The sequence below is a fragment of the Leucoraja erinacea genome, unplaced genomic scaffold (assembly GCF_028641065.1).
Source record: "Leucoraja erinacea ecotype New England unplaced genomic scaffold, Leri_hhj_1 Leri_110S, whole genome shotgun sequence".
Taxonomy (NCBI): Eukaryota; Metazoa; Chordata; class Chondrichthyes; order Rajiformes; family Rajidae; genus Leucoraja; species Leucoraja erinaceus.
Window position 1 is genome coordinate 12501 of NW_026575352.1, and position 19060 is coordinate 31560.

Here is a 19060-nt window from a genome sequence, read left to right on the forward strand (position 1 = left end):
TACATGATTACAATCGAGCCGTCTACAGTGTACAGATACAGGATTAAGGGAATAACGTTTAGTGCAAGGTAACGCCAGCTCTACACAGCCTCTCGCTGGCTCAGTCTTCATGCTACCTGGAGGTAGACCTTCACCTGAGCCAGGTAGTGGGTGTTGAAGCAATTCTGGGTATCCTGGGAACAGCAGCTCAGAGCATCGTTCCACTGGCTGGAGTCTTGGTTGCAAGCTCGATTAGCAAACTTTTCTAACTGCAGGCGGAACAAAACATGCACAATCTAGTTTAGAGATACAACGGGGAAACAAACAGGCCCTTCGGCCCCACCGAGTCCGTGCCGACCAGCGATCCCCGCATACTAACACTAGTTTAGAAACATAGAAATTGAATAAATTTTGGAGTGATATATTTGATATATTTACAAAGATTTTCAAGTCAAGAATAGAACCCAAAACGGAATGGATTATATTTGGAATAATAGGAGAAGATACCAATTTAAATAAAGATCAAAATGTTTTTTTTAATTATGGGTTAATAATTGGAAAGAAAGTGATACTTAAATTTTGGAAAAATACAACCACACTAACTGTTAAAATGTGGATTAGGAATATGATGGACATAGCACGCCTTGAAGAAATGAGACTCCGACTAATAGATAAATATGACCAATTCTTAAGGAGTTGGTCTCCTTTCATCGACTTTTTGGAATCATGTGATGCAGTGGTACCGTAAGGATTGCTGATTTCAGTTCATGACGCGGATAGATCTACATCTCCGAATACAGATTTGAAAAATTCTCTTTTAAGGGGCCTTCTCTCCTATTTCAACTTTCCACTTTCTCTCTTTCTTTATTATTTTTTATATACACATTTCACGTTTTTCTACTCTCTACCATCTATTTTTCCACTTTTTCCCCTTTCTATTGTTTTCTTTCTCTTGTCCTGCTTACTTCCTTCTTATAACATAAAACTAGAGGTTGTACATAGAATGGATTACAGTATTACATAGTTGGCACCTAAAATTAGGTTCCACTGTACTGTTTTGTGCTGTAATAACTTCTAATAAAATAAACAAAAAAAAAAAAAGAAACATAGAAATTAGGTGCAGGAGTAGAGGCCATTCGGCCCTTCGAGCCTGCACCGCCATTCAATATGATCATGGCTGATCATCCAACTCAGTATCCCGTACCTGCCTTCTCTCCATACCCCCTGATCCCCTTTGGCCACAAGGGCCACATCTAACTCCCTCTTAAATATAGCAATGAACTGGCATCAACTACCCTCTGCGGCAGAGAGTTCCAGAGATTCACCACTCTCTGTGTGAAAAAGGTTCTTCTTATCTCGGTTTTAAAGGATTTCCCCCTTATCCTTAAGCTGTGACCCCTTGTCCTGGACTTCCCCAACATCGGGAGCAATCTTCCTGCATCTAGCCTGTCCAACCCCTTAAGAATTTTGTAAGTTTCTATAAGATCCCCTCTCAATTTCCTAAATTCTAGAAAGTATAAACCAAGTCTATCCAGTCTTTCTTCATAAGACAGTCCTGACATCCCAGGAATCAGTCTGATGAACCTTCTCTGTACTCCCTCTATGGCAATAATGTCCTTCCTCAGATTTGGAGACCAAAACTGTACGCAATACTCCAGGTGTGGTCTCACCAAGACCCTGTACAACTGCAGTAGAACCTCCCTGCTCCTATACTCAAATCCTTTCGCTATGAAAGCTAACATACCATTCGCTTTCTTTACTGCCTGCTGCACCTGCATGCCTACCTTCAATGACTGGTGTACCATGACACCCAGGTCTCGCTGCATCTCCCCTTTTCCTAATCGGCCACCATTTAGATAATAGTCTACTTTCCTGTTTTTGACACCAAAATGGATAACCTCACATTTATCCACATTATACTGCATCTGCCAAACATTTGCCCACTCACCCAGCCTACCCAAGTCACCTTGCAGTCTCCTAGTATCCTCCTCACAGCTAACACTGCCCCCCAGCTTAGTGTCATCCGCAAACTTGGAGATATTGCCTTCAATTCCCTCATCCAGATCATTAATATATATTGTAAATAGCTGGGGTCCCAGCACTGAGCCTTGCGGTACCCCACTAGTCACTGCCTGCCATTGTGAAAAGGACCCGTTTACTCCGACTCTTTGCTTCCTGTTTGCCAGTCAGTTCTCCATCCACATCAATACTGAACCCCCAATGCCATGTACTTTAAGTTTGTATACTAATCTCTTATGTGGGACCTTGTCGAAAGCCTTCTGGAAGTTCAGATACACCACATCCACTGGTTCTCCCCTATCCACGCTACTAGTTACATCCTCGAAAAATTCTATAAGATTCGTCGGACATGATTTACCTTTCGTAAATCCATGCTGACTTTGTCCAATGATTTCACCACTTTCCAAATGTGCTGCTATCCCATCTTTAATAACTGACTCTAGCAGTTTCCCCACTACCGATGTTAGGCTAACTGGTCTGTAATTCCCCATTTTCTCTCTCCCTCCCTTCTTAAAAAGTGGGGTTACGTTTGCTACCCGCCAATCTTCAGGAACTACTCCAGAATCTAAAGAGTTTTGAAAGATTATTACTAATGCATCCACTATTTCTGGAGCTACTTCCTTAAGTACTCTGGGATGCAGCCTATCTGGCCCTGGGGATTTATCGGCCTTTAATCCATTCAATTTACCCAACACCACTTCCCGGCTAACCTGGATTTCACTCAATTCCTCCAACTCCTTTGACCCGCGGTCCCCTGCTATTTCCGGCAAATTATTTATGCCTTCCTTAGTGAAGACGGAACCAAAGTAGTTATTCAATTGGTCCGCCATATCCTGGTTCCCCATGATCAACTCACCTGTTTCTGACTGCAAGGGACCTACCTTTGTTTTAACTAATCTCTTTCTTTTCACATATCTATAAAAACTTTTGCAGTCAGTTTTTATGTTCCCTGCCAGTTTTCTTTCATAATCTATTTTTCCTTTTCATCATCTATTTTTAGTTTAGAGATACACAGAGCGGAAACAGGCCCTTCAGCCCACCGAGTCCGTGCCGACCAGCGATCCCCGCACACTAACACTATCCTACATACACACACTAGGGGACAATTTACATTTATACACCAAAGCCAATTAACCTACAAACCCGCACGTACGTCTTTGGAGTGTGGGAGGAAACCGGAGCGCCCGGAGAAAACCCACGCAGGTCACGGGGAGAAAACGTGCAAACTCCGTACAGACAGCGCCCGTAGTCGGGATGGAACCCGGGGGGGTCTCTGTGAGGCAGCAGCTCTACCCGCTGCACCACCGTGCCATCCCGACTTGTTTGTGAATGGTGAGTTGATGTCAGGTTTGTGAGCTGACCTTGTTGACCCCACAGGCAAGCTTCTCCTGGTCGTTCTGTCGACTGCAACATCTTTGTAGCACCTTCACGAGGAGGCTCTGGGGCCTGCATTCAACACGGGAGAGAGACAGAGAGACAGAGAGAGAGGGAGAGATTGGTATCTGTACTCCAGTTACCTCCCCGACACTTCCCCCCCCGTCCACATCCTGGGAGTACATGACTAGACAGAGAGTGTGGGGAGGGAGCATCACTCTTAGTTGGCTTTCACAGCAAAAGGATTTGAGTATAGGAGCAGGGAGGTTCTACTGCAGTTGTACAGGGTCTTGGTGAGACCACACCTGGAGTATTGCGTACAGTTTTTGGTCTCCAAATCTGAGGAAGGACATTATTGCCATAGAGGGAGTGCAGAGAGAAGGTTCACCAGACTGATTCCTGGGATGTCAGGACTGTCTTATGAAGAAAGACTGGATAGACTTGGTTTATACTCTCTAGAATTTAGGAGATTGAGAGGGGATCTTATAGAAACTTACAAAATTCTTAAGGGGTTGGACAGGCTAGATGCAGGAAGATTGTTCCCCGATGTTGGGAAGTCCCAGGACAAGGGGTCACAGCTTAAGGATAAGGGGGAAATCCTTTAAAACCGAGATGAGGAGAACTTTTTTCACACAGAGAGTGGTGAATCTCTGGAACTCTCTGCCACAGAGGGTAGTTGAGGCCAGTTCATTGGCTATATTTAAGAGGGAGTTAGATGTGGCCCTTGTGGCCAAGGGGATCAGAGGGTATGGAGAGAAGGCAGGTACGGGATACTGAGTTGGATGATCAGCCATGATCATATTGAATGGCGGTGCAGGCTCGAAGGGCCGAATGGCCTACTCCTGCACCTAATTTCTATGTTTCTAGTTTAGTTCAGAGATACAGCACGGAAACAGGCCCTTCAGCCCACAGGGGCCGTGCCGACCAGCGATCGCCCATTCACACACTATATAACCATATGACAAGTACAGCACGGAAACAGGCCCTTCTAGTCCGTGCCGAACACATATTCTCCCCTAGTCCCATCTACCTGCGCTCAGACCATAACCCTCCATTCCTTTCCCGTCCATATACACACCCAATTTATTTTTTAAATGATAAAATCGAACCTGCCTCCACCACTTCCACTGGAAGCTCATTCCACACACAGCCACCACCCCCTGAGTAAAGGAGTCCCCCCCTAAACTTCTGTCCCTTAATTCTCAAGTCGTGTCCTCTGGAAGCTCATTGCACAAATAAACAGTGCGGAAACAGGCCGACCAGCTCTGCTACTATCACTTATGACCCACTAGTTGATTGAAGGTCACCAAAGAGGTGGTCTAGGGGTTGGGCGACCTCTACATGGGGGGGGCCAGGACGCACTGATCCCGCCCTCATCCCCGCCCCGGACAGGTGGCATCAAATCACCTGTTAGCGGGAGGTGGACCAAAAACGTCGGAGCAACTCAGCGGGTGACCCTTGCCCTCTGAATCCCACCCGCTGAGTTCCTCCAGCATTTTTTCATCCACCTTCCATTTTTCCAGCATCTGCGGTTCTTTCTTAAACGCGCTGGCAGAAGGAGCAGGTCCGTGCACGAGACACTACATTTGGAAAATATTAGGCTTGTCTTGGCAGGAAAACCAGATCAATTTCTCGAAGACATGGACAACCCTTTCACCGAATTCTTACAAGGATAGTACAAACACAGCTTTGGATTTAAATCCGATTCTGGGTTGTGTGTGGAGGGGCGGGGGGAGACGAGAGGTAGGTGTATTGAGGGGGGATCTTATAGAAACTTACAAAATTCTTAAGGGTTAGGTGTTAATTCTTAATTCTTAAGGGTTAGTCTTAAGGGTTAACTGACACCTGTATCTCCTCCAACCTCATCTACTGCATCCGCTGCTCTAGATGTCAGCTGATTTACATCGGGGAGACTAAGCGGAGGTTGGGCGATCGTTTCGCCGAACGCCTCCGCTCAGTCCGCAATAACCAACCTGAACTCCCGGTGGCTCAGCACTTCAACTCCCCCTCCCATTCCCAATCCGACCTCTCTGTCCTGGGTCTCCTCCATTGCCAGAGTGAGCAACACCGGAAATTGGAGGAACAGCACCTCATATTCCGCCTGGGCTGCTTGCGTCCTGATGGCATGAACGTTGAATTCTCCCAGTTTTGCTATCCCTTGCTGTTTCCTCCCCTTCCTTAACCCTCGAGCTGTCTCCTCCCATCCCCCCGCCCTCGGGCTCCTCCTCCTCCCCTTTTTCCTTCCTTCTTCCCCCCCACTCCCCCATCAGTCTGAAGAAGGGTTTCGGCCCGAAACGTCGCCTATTTCCTTCGCTCCATAGATGCTGCTGCACCCGCTGAGTTTCTCCAGCAATTTTGTGTACCTTCGATCTTCCAGCATCTGCAGTTCCTTCTTGAACAAAATTCTTAAGTGGTTGGACAGGCTAGATGCAGGAAGATTGTTCCCGATGTTGGGGAAGTCCAGAACAAGGGGTCACACAGTTTAAGGAACAGTTTTGGTCTTCTAATCTGAGGAAGGACATTCTTGCCATAGAGGGAGTACAGAGAAGGTTCACCAGACTGATTCCTGGGATGGCAGGACTTTCATATGAAGAAAGACTGGATAGACTCGGCTTGTACTCGCGAGAATTTAGAAGATTGAGGGGGGATCTTATAGAAACTTACAAAATTCTTAAGGGGTTGGACAGGCTAGATGCAGGAAGATTGTTCCCGATGTTGGGGAAGTCCAGAACAAGGGGTCACACAGTTTAAGGATAAGGGGGAAGTCTTTTAGGACCAAGATGAGAAAAACATTTTTTTTCACACACAGAGAGTGGTGAATCTGTGGAATTCTCTGCCACAGAAGGTAGTTGAGGCCACACAGTTCATTGGCTATATTTAAGAGGGAGTTAGATGTGGCCCTTGTGGCTAAAGGGATCAGGGGGTATGGAGAGAAGGCAGGGATGGGATACTGAGTTGGATGATCATATTGAATGGCGGTGCAGGCTCGAAGGGTATGTTAGCATCTGCCATGCATTTGCCCACTCACCCAGCCTATCCAAGTCACCTTGCAGCCTCCTAGCATCCTCCACACAGCTAACACTGCCCCCCCAGCTTTGTGTCATCCGCAAACTTGGAGATGTTGCATTCAATTCCCTCATCCAGATCATTAATATATATTGTGAATAGCCGGGGTCCCAGCACGGCCAAATAGGGTTGCTTGAGGCGTAAGGCTGCACGGGGCCGGTCCCACTTCGATCAGTGGAGGCGTATGGTGTTGTGCGGAGCTGGTCCCGACATCGTGCGGGGCTCCGAAAAACTGACCGTGTCCGAAAATTCCGCGCGACAACGGCCTAGAGCGTGATGATGTCACCGCCCGGTGTCCAAATTCAGTCGGCCCGCCTCCAGCCCAGCTGATTGGAGAGTGTGACGTAAATCACGTCATGCGCATGGTCGCACTAAACGCACGCTGGTGGGACAAGGCCCTTAACATTCACCGTGGCGATACATAGATAACATCGAAAATAGGTGCAGGAGGAGGCCATTCGGCCCTTGGAGCCAGCACAGCACCGCCATTCATTGCGATACTCACCCTTCATCAATCAACTCCGTGTGTGCACGGCAGAGAATGTCCATCTTCCACTCGCTCAACGCGGACAGGTTGAGGACGTGGACTTCATGGTCGTAGTTTGGGAAGGTGGTTCGGCTGGCGAGGCAGTCGTCTCTCTCCTCACCCACCTTCAGGCAACACGGGCTGCTGGCATCCATTGCTTCCACTGGCTCCGTGCAGAACTGGGTCACTAGCTCAGACCACTGGAGCGGGGGAAACGGACACTTAGTACATCCATGGGTCAAACATCCACCCCCTCCCCACCTTCCCACCTCCCTCCCACCTACCTCCTCCCCACCCCTCCCTCCCACAGCGTGCCACTCGTAGGTTCACCAGGTTAATTCCCGGGATGGCGGGACTGTCATATGCTGAGAGAATGGAGCGGCTGTGGGCTTGTACACTCTGTGGAGTTTAGAAGGATGAGAGGATATATCTCATTGAAACATATATGAGATTATTAGGGGTTTGGACACGCTAGAGGCAGGAAACATGTTCCCGATGTTGGGGGAGTCCAGAACCAGGACACACACACACACACACACACACACACACACACACACACACACACACACACACACACACACACACACACACACACACCCACACACACACCACACACACACACACACACACACACACACACACACACACACACACACACACCACACACACACACACACACACACACACACACACACACACACACACACACACACACACACACCACACACACACACACACACACACACACACACACACACACACACACACACACACACACACACACACACACACACACACACACACAAGAATAAGGGGTCGGCCATTTAGAACGGAGACGAGGAAACACTTTTTCTCACAGAGAGAGTTGTGAGTCTGTGGAATTCTCTGCCTCAGAGGGCGGTGGAGGCCGGTTCTCTGGAGAGAATTCTTTCAAGAGAGAGCTAGATAGGGCTCTTAAAGATAGTGGAGTCAGGGGATATGGGGAGAAGGCAGGAACGGGGTACTGATTGGGGATGATCAGCCATGATCACATTGAATGGCGGTGCTGGCTCGAAGGGCCGAATGGCCTCTACTCCTGCACCTGTTGTCTATTGTCTATTAGTACTCTAGGGGTTAGTGGGATCAAAGTAGAGCTCTAAGGGCTGAGGGCAGTGGAGGCCAAGTCACTGGATGGATTTAAGAGAGAGTTAGATCGAGCTCTAGGGGCTAGTGGAGTCAAGGGATATGGGGAGAAGGCAGGCACGGGTTATTGATTGGGGACGATCAGCCATGATGACAGTGAATGATGGTGCTGGCTCGAGGGGCTGAATGGCCTCCTCCTGCACCTATTGAGTATAAGAGCAGGGAGGTTCTACTGCAGTTGTACAGGGTCTTGGTGAGACCACACCTGGAGTATTGCGTACAGTTTTGGTCTCCTAATCTAAGGAAAGACATTCTTGCCATAGAGGGAGTACAGAGAAGGTTCACCAGACTGATTCCTGGGATGTCAGGACTTTCATATGAAGAAAGACTGGATAGACTCGGCTTGTACTCGCTATAATTTAGAAGATTGACGGGGGATCTTATAGAAACTTACAAAATTCTTAAGGGGTTGGACAGGCTAGATGCAGGAAGATTGTTCCCGATGTTGGGGAAGTCCAGAACAAGGGGCCACACACACAGTTTAAGGATAAGAGGGAAATATTTTAGGACCGAGATGAGAAAAACATTTTTTTTCACACACACAGAGAGTGGCGAATCTGTGGAATTCTTTGCCAGTTGAGGCCACACACAGTTCATTGGCTATATTTAAGAGGGAGTTAGATGTGGCCCTTGTGGCTAAAGGGATCAGGGGGTATGGAGAGAAGGCAGGGATGGGATACTGAGTTGGATTGATCAGCCATGATCATATTGAATGGCGAATGGTGCAGGCTCGAAGGGCCGAATGGCCCTACTCCTGCACCTAATTTCTATGTTTAAAGATAGCGGAGTCTGGGGATATGGGAGAGAAGGCAGGGATGGGATACTGAGTTGGATGATAAGTAATGATCATATTGAATGGCGAATGGTGCAGGCTCGAACGGCCGAATGGCCTCTACTCCTGCAGCTATTGTCTATTGTCTATTGTTGCCCCACCCCGACCCTCACCTTGTCCTTGGCACACTGTAACCGGTTCTCCCCGGAGCAGCAGGACCTATAGTGACCGGCCAGCTGTGTGCGGAGCCTGGCGGCCGTGAGCTGCCCCGGCGTTAACTCCACCAGCTCCGACACGGGGGTGATGGTCAACGGCTGGTGCCGACCCCGGCAGATGTTGTCAATGTTCTCCGGGCTCGGCCGCCCCGGCGGGAAGTCGGCGTGGGTGAAGTCGGGGACCTCGGCCGGGCCGTGGGCGGGAGGCAGGTAGCTCTGGGCCGGGGCTGCCCAGGAGAAGCAGTCGTGCCTCTTGCTCTCCGGCATCCGGCAGCACAGGTGTGGCGACGTGGCTCCCGACTCACCCCCCGCACACAGATCGTCCAGAGAACGAGTCCACTGCAATAGACGGTGGTGGTTAGAACACAGGCCCTTTGGCCCGCAGCAGGGCCCTACCTCCACAACACTCACTCACTCACTCACTCCCCTCTATCCTATCCACCCCCCCGCCCCTCCCTAAACACCAGCGGTTACAACGCAGGCCCTTTGGCCCGCAGCAGGGACCTTCCTCCACCACAAACCTCACTCACACACTCCCCTACACACCCTTCTTCGCCGCCCTTGTATCCACCCCTCCCTCCCCTCTCCCCCACACTCCTCACTCCCTCAATCCCCTCCTCCCCTCCCATCCACCCCCCCCCCACACCCCCAGACAGCGGTGTTTACAACACACAGGCCCTTCGGCCTGCGACGGGGCCCTATCTATAGCAATGTTACAAAATTTTGAGATTTTAAAAATCAAGTCTGCAATTTATCCCATCAGATAAAGCATAACATAAGTTTAATTTGACACCAAATTCACTTTCATATCTCAAGTATTAAAAAAGTTATGGCCATTTTCATACTCGGAAATTAGCATCTTGTTCCCTATTGATTTTCAATGGACATTACAAAAAAGCTGTGATCTTGGATAGTCAAACGCCCATTTCTTAAGGAAAGATTAACATTTTTAAATAGCCTAAATGTCCAAAGATTATTCACAAATAATTCACAATATAACATGATTTTTATATCTAATTTACATTAATTTATAAGCCAAATGGAAGGAATTTAGTGTTCAATTGCTGTAAATAAATGCCCATTTAAATCGGCTTTCTAGTGGGTTCATGTGAACGCGCTGGTTTAGAACGTTCACATCGCGCTGGATTAGTGCCCTCAAATGCCGAGAAAAATACTGCGGGATATAAAAAGCCCAAAATGAACTACTCGCTATAGATAATTTTATATACAGGGTTATATACACGCCCCATTTAATGTAAAAATAAGGTACATACCTTTAATTGTTTGCTTTATAAAACCCTGGGGCTGCGAGAGGTTGCGGAATGAGAGAGTAATTTTTAAAACTATTATAACTATATTATCGAGGCCTATAAAACTAATAATACCTTTTGCGACCGGGTCTTGCAGCGATTTTTCGTTAATGATTTACTAGGCTGAACATCTGCGATTAGAACAGCCTAGTAAAAATCGCGTTTTAAACCCGCCCCCTCTAAACAGCGCCAAAATCGCGCACATGGCTGTGGGCAGATTCCCAATGACGATTCAGGTAGGTTTTGTAACATACCTACTATCTACACAACACCCCTCACTCTCCTCCTCCCCCTCCCCTCCACCACACTCCACCGCCCTCCACTCCCTTCCCCTCCACCACACTCCACCACACTCCCCTCCCCTCCACCACACTCCACTCCCCTCCACCACACTCCTCTCCCATCCCCTCCCCACTCACCACATCCTGGTTACATTGTAGTTGATTGAAGGACTGTGGGTCACTACAACAACCATTGAACCCCGTCTCCATGGCCACAGTTGCCGCCAGCAGCTGACGCAGGTGGGTGAAGCCGGTGCGGGGCAGGGTCCCCAGGGGGTGGGGGTCTCTCTGGCCCACGTAGCGGCACAGGTCGCCCACGTTGCCCGCGTCGGGGCGCTGCCGGGGGAACGCCATCGTCAGGACCCTGTCGGCATCACGGGCGCGAGGGGGCAGAGACGCCATCTCCTCCTGTGTCCAACGCCCAGGGAACGGTGGATCCACCACCGTGGTGGCACCGTCACCAGTGGCATCACCTGCAGGACAATGATAGTCACACCCTCTCTCCCTCTCCCATCCTCTCTCTCCCCGTCTCTCTCTCTCTCCCCTCTCCATCCCTCTCCCTCTCCATCCCTCTCTCCTCATCCCTCTCTCCTCTCTCTCCCCGTCTCTCTCTCTCTCTCCCTCTCTCTCTCTCTCTCCTCTCTCTCTCTCCTCTCTCTCTCTCTCTCTCTCTCTCTCCCTCTCTCTCCCTCTCTCTCTCCCCCCCTCTCTCTCTCTCCCTCTCTCTCTCTCTCCCTCTCTCTCTCTCCCCTTCTCTCTCCCTCTCCCCCTCCACCCTCTCTCTCCCTCCTTCCCTCCTTTCCTCTCTCCTCATCCCTCTCTCCCCGTCTCTCTTTTCCTCTCTCCCTGTCTCTCTCTCCCTCCCCCTTCCCTCTCCCCTTCTCTCTCTCCCCTCTCTCTGTCTCTCTCCCTCCTTCCCTCTCCCTCCCTCCCTATCTATCTCTCTCCCTCCCTGTCACTCCCCTCTCTGTCTCTCTCCCTCCATCTCCCTCTCTCCCTCCTTCCCTCCTCCCCTTTCCCCTTCTCTCTCCCACCTTCCCTCTCTCCCTCATCCCTCTCTCCCCCTGTTTCTCTCTCCCTCTCCCTGTCTCTCTCCCTCTCCCTGTCTCTCTCCCTCCTTCCCTCTCTCTCCCTCCTTCCCTCTCTCCCTCCTTCCTTCTCTCTCCTTCTCTCTGTCTCTCTCCCACCTCCCTCTCTCCCACCCAGGCATGTTTGGGGACTGAGGTTCACCTTCAGCTGTGGATGTGGTGTTGGGTTGGGAGTGAGCAGCCCAGGTGAAGCACTCCCACCTCCTCTCCCCTGTCTGCTGACAACACTTGTGTGGCACTGTCTTCACGGAGAGCTCCTCCTCGCAGAACTCCAGCAGTGAGCGCTCCCACTGAAACACACCAAGCAGGCGCAGTTTAGTCTAGTTCAGACATACAGGCCCTTCGGCCCACCGAGTCCAGGCCGACCAGCAATCCCCGCACATCCCTGCACTTGTATAGGGCTCTGGTGAGACCGCACCTGGAGTATTGCGTGCAGTTTTGGTCTCCTAATCTGAGGAAAGCCATTCTTGCCATAGAGGGAGTACAGAGAAGGTTCACCAGACTGATTCCTGGGATGGCAGGACTTTCATATGAAGAAAGACTGGATAGACTCGGCTTGTACTCGCTAGAATTTAAGAGATTGAGGGGGGATCTTATAGAAACGTACAAAATTCTTAAGGGGTTGGACAGGCTAGATGCAGGAAGATTGTTCCTGATGTTGGGGAAGTCCAGAACAAGGGGTCACACACAGTTTAAGGATAAGGGGGAAATCTTTTAGGACCGAGATGAGAAAGACATTTTTTTTTCACACACACAGAAAGTGGTGAATCTGTGGAATTCTCTGCCACAGAAGGTAGTCGAGGCCACAATTCATTGGCTATGTTTAAGAGGGAGTTAGATGTGGCCCTTGTGGCTAAAGGGATCAGGGGGTATGGAGAGAAGGCAGGGATGGGATACTGAGTTGGATGATCAGTCATGATCATATTGAATGGCGGTGCAGGCTCGAAGGGCCGAATGGCCTCTACTCCTGCACCTATTGTCTATGTTTCTATGAAAGATTGAAAAGACTAGGCTTGTATTCACTGGAGTTTAGAAGGATGAGGGGGAGGAGGATCTTATAGAAACATATAAAATTATCAAAGGAAAGGACTGGACAAGCTAGATGCAGGAAAAATGTTCCCAATGTTGGGCGAGTCCAGGACCAGGGGCCACACACAGTCTTAGAATAAAGGGGAGGTCATTTAAGACTGAGGTGAGAAAAAACGTTTTCACCCAGAGAGTTGTGAATTTGTGGAATTCCCTGCCACAGAGGGCAGTGGAGGCCAAGTCACTGGATGGATTTAAGAGTTAGATAGAGCTCTAGGGGCTGGTGGAGTCAAGGGATATGGGGAGAAGGCAGGCACGGGTTATTGATAGGGGACGATCAGCCATGATCACAATGAATGGTGGTGCTGGCCCGAAGGGCCGAATGGCCTCCTATTGTTCTACCACCCCAAACCCTTGTGCTCTTCCTCCCATCCACCCCTCCCAACCCAAAACCTTCTGCTCCCCCCCGACCACCCTCCCTCCCCCAACCACCCTCTCCCTTCCCCCCCCTCCCCCCCCCCCCCCCCTCTCTCTCTCCCCCCTCCCCTCTCTCCCCCCCACCTCACCCCTCTCCGCCTCCCTCCCCTCCCTCCCCCTCTTTCCCCTTTCTCCCCCTCTCCATCCCTCCCCTCCCCTCCTCACCCTCCTCTCCCCCCCCCCCACCTCCATCTACCCCCTCCCTCTCCCCACCACCCCTCAGATTCAGATTCAATTTACCCCTATCTCTCCCCCCCCTCTCCCTCCTCTCCCCCTCACCCCCCCCCTCTCCCACCCCCCTCCCCCCCCTCTCCCCACCCCTCCCCTCTCCTCTCCTCTCCCTTGTCCTCTATTTATCCCACCCCCCCTCTCCCCTCTCGTCTCTCTCCCCCCTCCCCTCTCCCCTCTCTCCTTTCTCTCTCCCCTCCCCCTCCCCCCTCTCCCCCTCCCTCTCTCCCCCACCCCTCTCCCTCCTCCTCTCCCCTCTCCCCTTCCCCTCCCTACCCCCCCCCCCCCCCCCCCCTCTCACCGCCTCCAGGCTACAAGTGAGCCGAGTGTGTAGCTGGGACTGTCGGCAACATTCAGTCAGCGCTGCCTCCATGGCCTGAGTCGCTGCCTCCAGCCGGAGTGAGGAGTCGGGGCGGGCTCGAGTCCGGGTCGGGGTCTGGTCTCCAGCCCCGGGGGAGAGGGAGAGGGGGACCTCTCTCGGGCCCAGGGAGCGGCACAGGTCGGCCAGGTTGCCGGCGTCGGGCCGCTGCTGTCGGGGGAACGCATCATCTCCCCGCTCGGGCAGAGACAGCATCGAACCCCCTGACCCCGACCAGAAAAACGGAGGCTCCAACACTCACTGTCCCATGAAGACGGCTTCACCACCATCACCTGCAGAGCGAGGGGGGGAGAGGGTGAGGGGGGAGAGGGTGAGGGGGGAGAGGGTGAGGGGGGGGAGGGAGAGGTTGAATAGTTACAGAGAAAGGTTGAACAAGTTAGGGCTTTATTCTCTGGAGCGCAGAAGGTTAAGGGGGGACTTGATAGAGGTCTTTAAAATGATGAGAGGGATAGACAGAGTTGACGTGGACAAGCTTTTCCCACTGAGAGTAGGGAAGATTCAAACAAGGGGACATGACTTGAGAATTAAGGGAGGGGTAACATGAGGGGAACTTCTTTACTCAGAGAGTGGTGGCTGTGTGGAATGAGCTTCCAGTGGAAGTGGTGGAGGCAGGTTCGATTTTATCATTTAAAAATAAATTGGATAGTTTATATGGACGGAAGGGAATGGAGGGTTATGGTCTGAGCGCAGGTATATGGGACTAGGGAGATTACGTGTTCGGCACGGACTAGAAGGGCCGAGATGGCCTGAAGGGGGGGAGAGGAGGGGGAGTGTGAGGGGAAGAGAGGAGGAGAGGAGAGGGGGAGCAAGGGAGAGGGGGAGGGAGTGATGGGGAGAGGGAAGGTAGGGGGAGAGGGGAGGGGAGAGAGAGAGGGGGGGGGTTGGGACCGCAGTTCCCCCTCGTCAAGACAAGACCCCCTCGTGGCCCCACCCTCTTGTCCCCCTCCCTCTCCCTCTCTCCTCTCTTCCTCCCCTCTCTCTCCCCCCTTCTCCTCCTCTTCTCCCTCCCCTCTCTGCCCCCACCCTTCCCTCTCACTCCCCCGCTCTCTCCCCCTCTCCACCCCACCCTCCTCTCCCTCACCCTCTTCCCTCTCCCCCTCCCTCCCTCACCCTCTTCCTTCTCCCATCTCTCTCCCCTCTACCTACCCTCCTCTTTCCCCCCTCTCTCTCCTCTCCCCTCCCCCCCTTCCCTCTCTCTGCCCCATCTCTCCTCCTCTCCCCCCCCTCTCTCCCCCTACCCCCCCCCCTCCTCTCCCTTCTCCTCTCTCCCCCCCCTCTCTTCCCCTCTATCCTCCTCTCTCTCCCCCTCTCCCCTCACTCCCCTCTCCACTCTCCTCTCTCTCCCCCTCTCTCCGCCCTCTCTCTCTCCCCCACCCCCCTCTTTCCCTTTCTCTCATTCTGCCTCCTCTCTCTCCCCCCCTCTCGCTCTCTCTCCCCCTCTCTCTCCCTCCTTCCCCTCTCTCCCTCTCTCTCCCTCTCTCTCTCCCCCTCCCTCCCCCATTCCTCTCTCCTCCCCCCTCTCCTCTCTCCCCCTCCACTCTCCTCTCTCTCCCCCTCTCTCTGCCCCCTCTCTCTCTCTCTCCCCACCCTCCCCTCTCTCCCCCCCCCCCCTCTCTCTCTCCCCCCACCCCGTCTCACCCCCCCTCTCCCCCACCCCCCCCACCCACCGTGCCCCTGGCAGGAGGCGATGAGCCAACACAAGACACAGAGCAGCTCCCACATCTTGTCTGTTGCTGCACTCGCCCAGGTCTGACTCAGTGCTGTCAGTATTTGTTGACAACAGCCCGGCCAGAGCTGGCAACACCCACCCCTCCCCTTCCTCCCCTCCCCTTCCCTTCCCAACCTTCCCCTCCCTCGAGTAAACAAACCCAGAGCAGAACACAGAGTGCTGGAGTAACTCAGCGGGTCAGGCAGCATCTGTGGAGAACATGGATAGGTGACGTTTCACAGAGTGCTGGAGTAACTCAGCGGGTTAGGCAGCATCTGCGGAGAACATGGATAGGTGACATTTCACATAGTGCTGGAGTAACTCAGCGGGTCAGGCAGCATCTGCGGAGAACATGGATAGGTGGCGTTTCTGGTCGAGACCCTTCTTCAGTCTTGTATCTCCAAAGCCCCCTCCCCTACAACCCCCTCCCCCTGTCACTTCTTTTTGGAGAGAAGGAATGGGTGACGTTTCAGACCGAGACCCGAAGGGTCTCGGGCTGAAACGTCACCCATTCCTTCCCCCCAGAGATGCTGCCTGACCCGCTGAGTTACTCCAGCACTCTGTGAAACGTCACCTATCCATGTTCTCCACAGATGCTGCCTGACCCGCTGAGTTACTCCAGCACTCTGTGAAACGTCACCTATCCATGTTCTCCACAGATGCTGCCTGACCCGCTGAGTTACTCCAGCACTCTGTGTATGTCTTGTCTTGGGGAGTTAGAGGCGTTGTTGGGATTTTTTTCAATTATCAGACTTCAGAGATACAGCGTGGACAGAGGCCCTTCGCCCCACGGAGTCCGTGCTGGCCGGCGATCACTCCCACACACACACTAGGGATAATTCACAGTTTTAGCAACGCCAAATAAACCCGCACGTACATAGAAACATAGAAATTAGGTGCAGGAGTAGGCCATTCGGCCCTTCGAGCCTGCACCGCCATTCAATATGATCATGGCTGATCATCCAACTCAGTATCCCGTACCTGCCTTCTCTCCATACCCCCTGATCCCCTTGGCCACAAGGGCCACATCTAACTCCCTCTTAACTATAGCCAATGAACTGGCCTCAACTACCCTCTGTGGCAGAGAGTTCCAGATTCACCACTCTGTGTGTGAAAAAAGTTCTCCTCATCTCGGTTTTAAAGGATTTCCCCCTTATCCTTAAGCTGCGACCCCCTTGTCCTGGACTTCCCCAACATCGGGAACAATCTTCCTGCATCTAGCCTGTCCACCCCTTAAGAATTTTGTAAGTTTCTATAAGATCCCCTCTCAATCTCCTAAATTCTAGAGAGTATAAACCAAGTCTATCCAGTCTTTCTTCATAAGACAGTCCTGACATCCCAGGAATCAGTCTGGTGAACCGTCTCTGCACTCCCTCTATGGCAATAATGTCCTTCCTCAGATTTGGAGACCCAAAACTGTACGCAATACTCCAGGTGTGGTCTCACCAAGACCCTGTACAACTGCAGTAGAACCTCCCTGCTCCTATACTCAAATCCTCTTGCTATGAAAGCCAACATACCATTTGCTTTCTTTACTGCCTGCTGCACCTGCATGCCTACCTTCAATGACTGGTGTACCATGACACCCAGGTCTCGCTGCATCTCCCCTTTTCCCAATCGGCCACCATTTAGATAATAATCTGCTTTCCCGTTTTTTGCCACCCAAATGGATAACCTCACATTTATCCACATTATACTGCATCTGCCAAACATTTGCCCACTCACCCAGCCTATCCAAGTCACCTTGCAGTCTCCTAGCATCCTCCTCACACCTAAACACTGCCCCCCAGCTTAGTGTCATCCGCAAACTTGGAGATATTGCCTTCAATTCCCTCATCCAGATCATTAATATATATTGTAAATAGCTGGGGTCCCAGTACTGAGCCTTGGGGTACCCCACTAGTCACTGCCTGCCATTGTGAAAAGGACCCGTTTACTCCTACTCTTTGCTTCCTGTTTGCCAGCCAGTTCTCTATCCACACCAATACTGAACCCCTTTCTTTGTGGAGCGTGGGAGGAAACCGGAGCGCCTGGAGAAGAAAACTCACGGGCCGGAGGCAGGTAGCTGTGGGCCGGGGCTGCCCAGGAGAAGCAGTCGTGCCTCGTGTTCTCCGGCATCCGGCAGCACGGGTGTGGCGACGTGGCTCCCGACTCATCCCCCGCACACAGATCGTCCAGAGAACGAGTCCACTGCAATAGACCGCGGTGGTTACAACGCAGGCCCTTCGGCTCGCAGCAGGGCCCTACCTCCACAACACTCACTCACTCACACACTCCCCTCTATCCCTCTATATCCCCCCCCCCCCCCCCTCTCCCCTCTCCTCTGCTCCCCCAGCCCCCTCGGTTCCCCCCCCCCCAGACAGCGGTGTTTACAACACCGGCCCTTCGGCCTGCGACGGGGCCCTATCTACACAAACCCCCCTCACTCACTCATTCACTCCCCTCCTCTCCTCCCTCCCCCTCCCCTCCACCTCCACTCCCCTCCACTCCACCACACACACTGCCTCCCCTCCCCTCCACCACACTCCCCCCCACACCCCTCCCCTCCCCTCCACTCCACTCCCCTCCCCTCCCCTCCCCTCTCCACCACACTCCCCTCTCCCCTCCCCTCCCCCTCCACCACACTCCCCTCCCCTCCACCTTCCCCTCTCCCACCACACTCCCCTCCACCACACTCCACCACACTCCCCTCCCCTCCACCCTCTCCTCCACACTCCCCTCCCCTCCCCTCCCCCCCCTCCCCTCCCCCTCCCCTCCTCCACACTCCCCTCCCCTCCCCTCCCCTCCACCACACTCCCTCACCTCCCCTCCCCTCCCCTCCCCTCATTCCTCCACTCCCTCCCCTCCCCCCCCCTCCACCACACTCCCCTCCCCTCCCCTCCCCTCCACCCCCTCTCCCCTCCCCTCCCCTCCCTCACTTCCACCACTCCACTCCCCTCCCCTCCCCTTCTCCCCTCCCTCCCCCTCCCCTCCCCTCCACTCCCCTCCCCTCCTCCCTCCCCTCCCCTCCCTCTCCCCTCCCCTCCCCTCCCCCCCTCCTCCATTACCCTCCCCCTCCCTCCTCCCCCCCCCCTCCCCTCCACCACTTCCACTCCCCCTCCCCCACACTCCCCTCCACACTCCCCCTCCCCCCTCCCCACTCCCTATCCCTTTACATTCCCCTTGAGAGAAGGACTGTGGGTCACTACAACAACCATCGAACCCCGCCTCCATGGCCACAGTTGCCGCCTGCAGCTGACGCAGGTGGGTGAAGCCGGTGCGGGGCAGGTCCCCAGGGGGTGGGGGTCTCTCTGGCCCACGTAGCGGCACAGGTCGTCCACGTTGCCCGCGTCGGGGCGCTGCCGGGGGAACGCCATCGTCAGGACCCTGTCGGCACGGTCACCAGTGGCATTACCTGCAGGACAATGATAGTCACACCCTCTCTCTCTCT

General features: G+C 52.9%; 1 protein-coding gene across 1 annotated transcript in view; it reads right to left on the minus strand.

Annotated features, from left to right (window-relative positions):
* Nucleotides 1–15720, minus strand: part of LOC129715305 (extracellular matrix protein 1-like) — a 15820-nt gene extending 100 nt beyond the window's left edge. Inside the window, exons 1-8 of the mRNA XM_055665166.1 lie at nucleotides 15590–15720; nucleotides 13845–14194; nucleotides 11955–12102; nucleotides 10863–11197; nucleotides 9092–9472; nucleotides 6944–7164; nucleotides 3360–3444; nucleotides 1–248 (exon numbers count right to left, since the gene is read on the minus strand). The exon at nucleotides 1–248 is cut by the window's left edge and continues 100 nt beyond it. Coding sequence (XP_055521141.1) covers nucleotides 108–248; nucleotides 3360–3444; nucleotides 6944–7164; nucleotides 9092–9472; nucleotides 10863–11197; nucleotides 11955–12102; nucleotides 13845–14117 — 1584 coding nt within the window. The 5' untranslated portion in view covers nucleotides 14118–14194; nucleotides 15590–15720 and the 3' untranslated portion in view covers nucleotides 1–107. The remainder of the gene's footprint in view (nucleotides 249–3359; nucleotides 3445–6943; nucleotides 7165–9091; nucleotides 9473–10862; nucleotides 11198–11954; nucleotides 12103–13844; nucleotides 14195–15589) is intronic.
* Between the last annotated feature and the right edge of the window lie 3340 nt (nucleotides 15721–19060).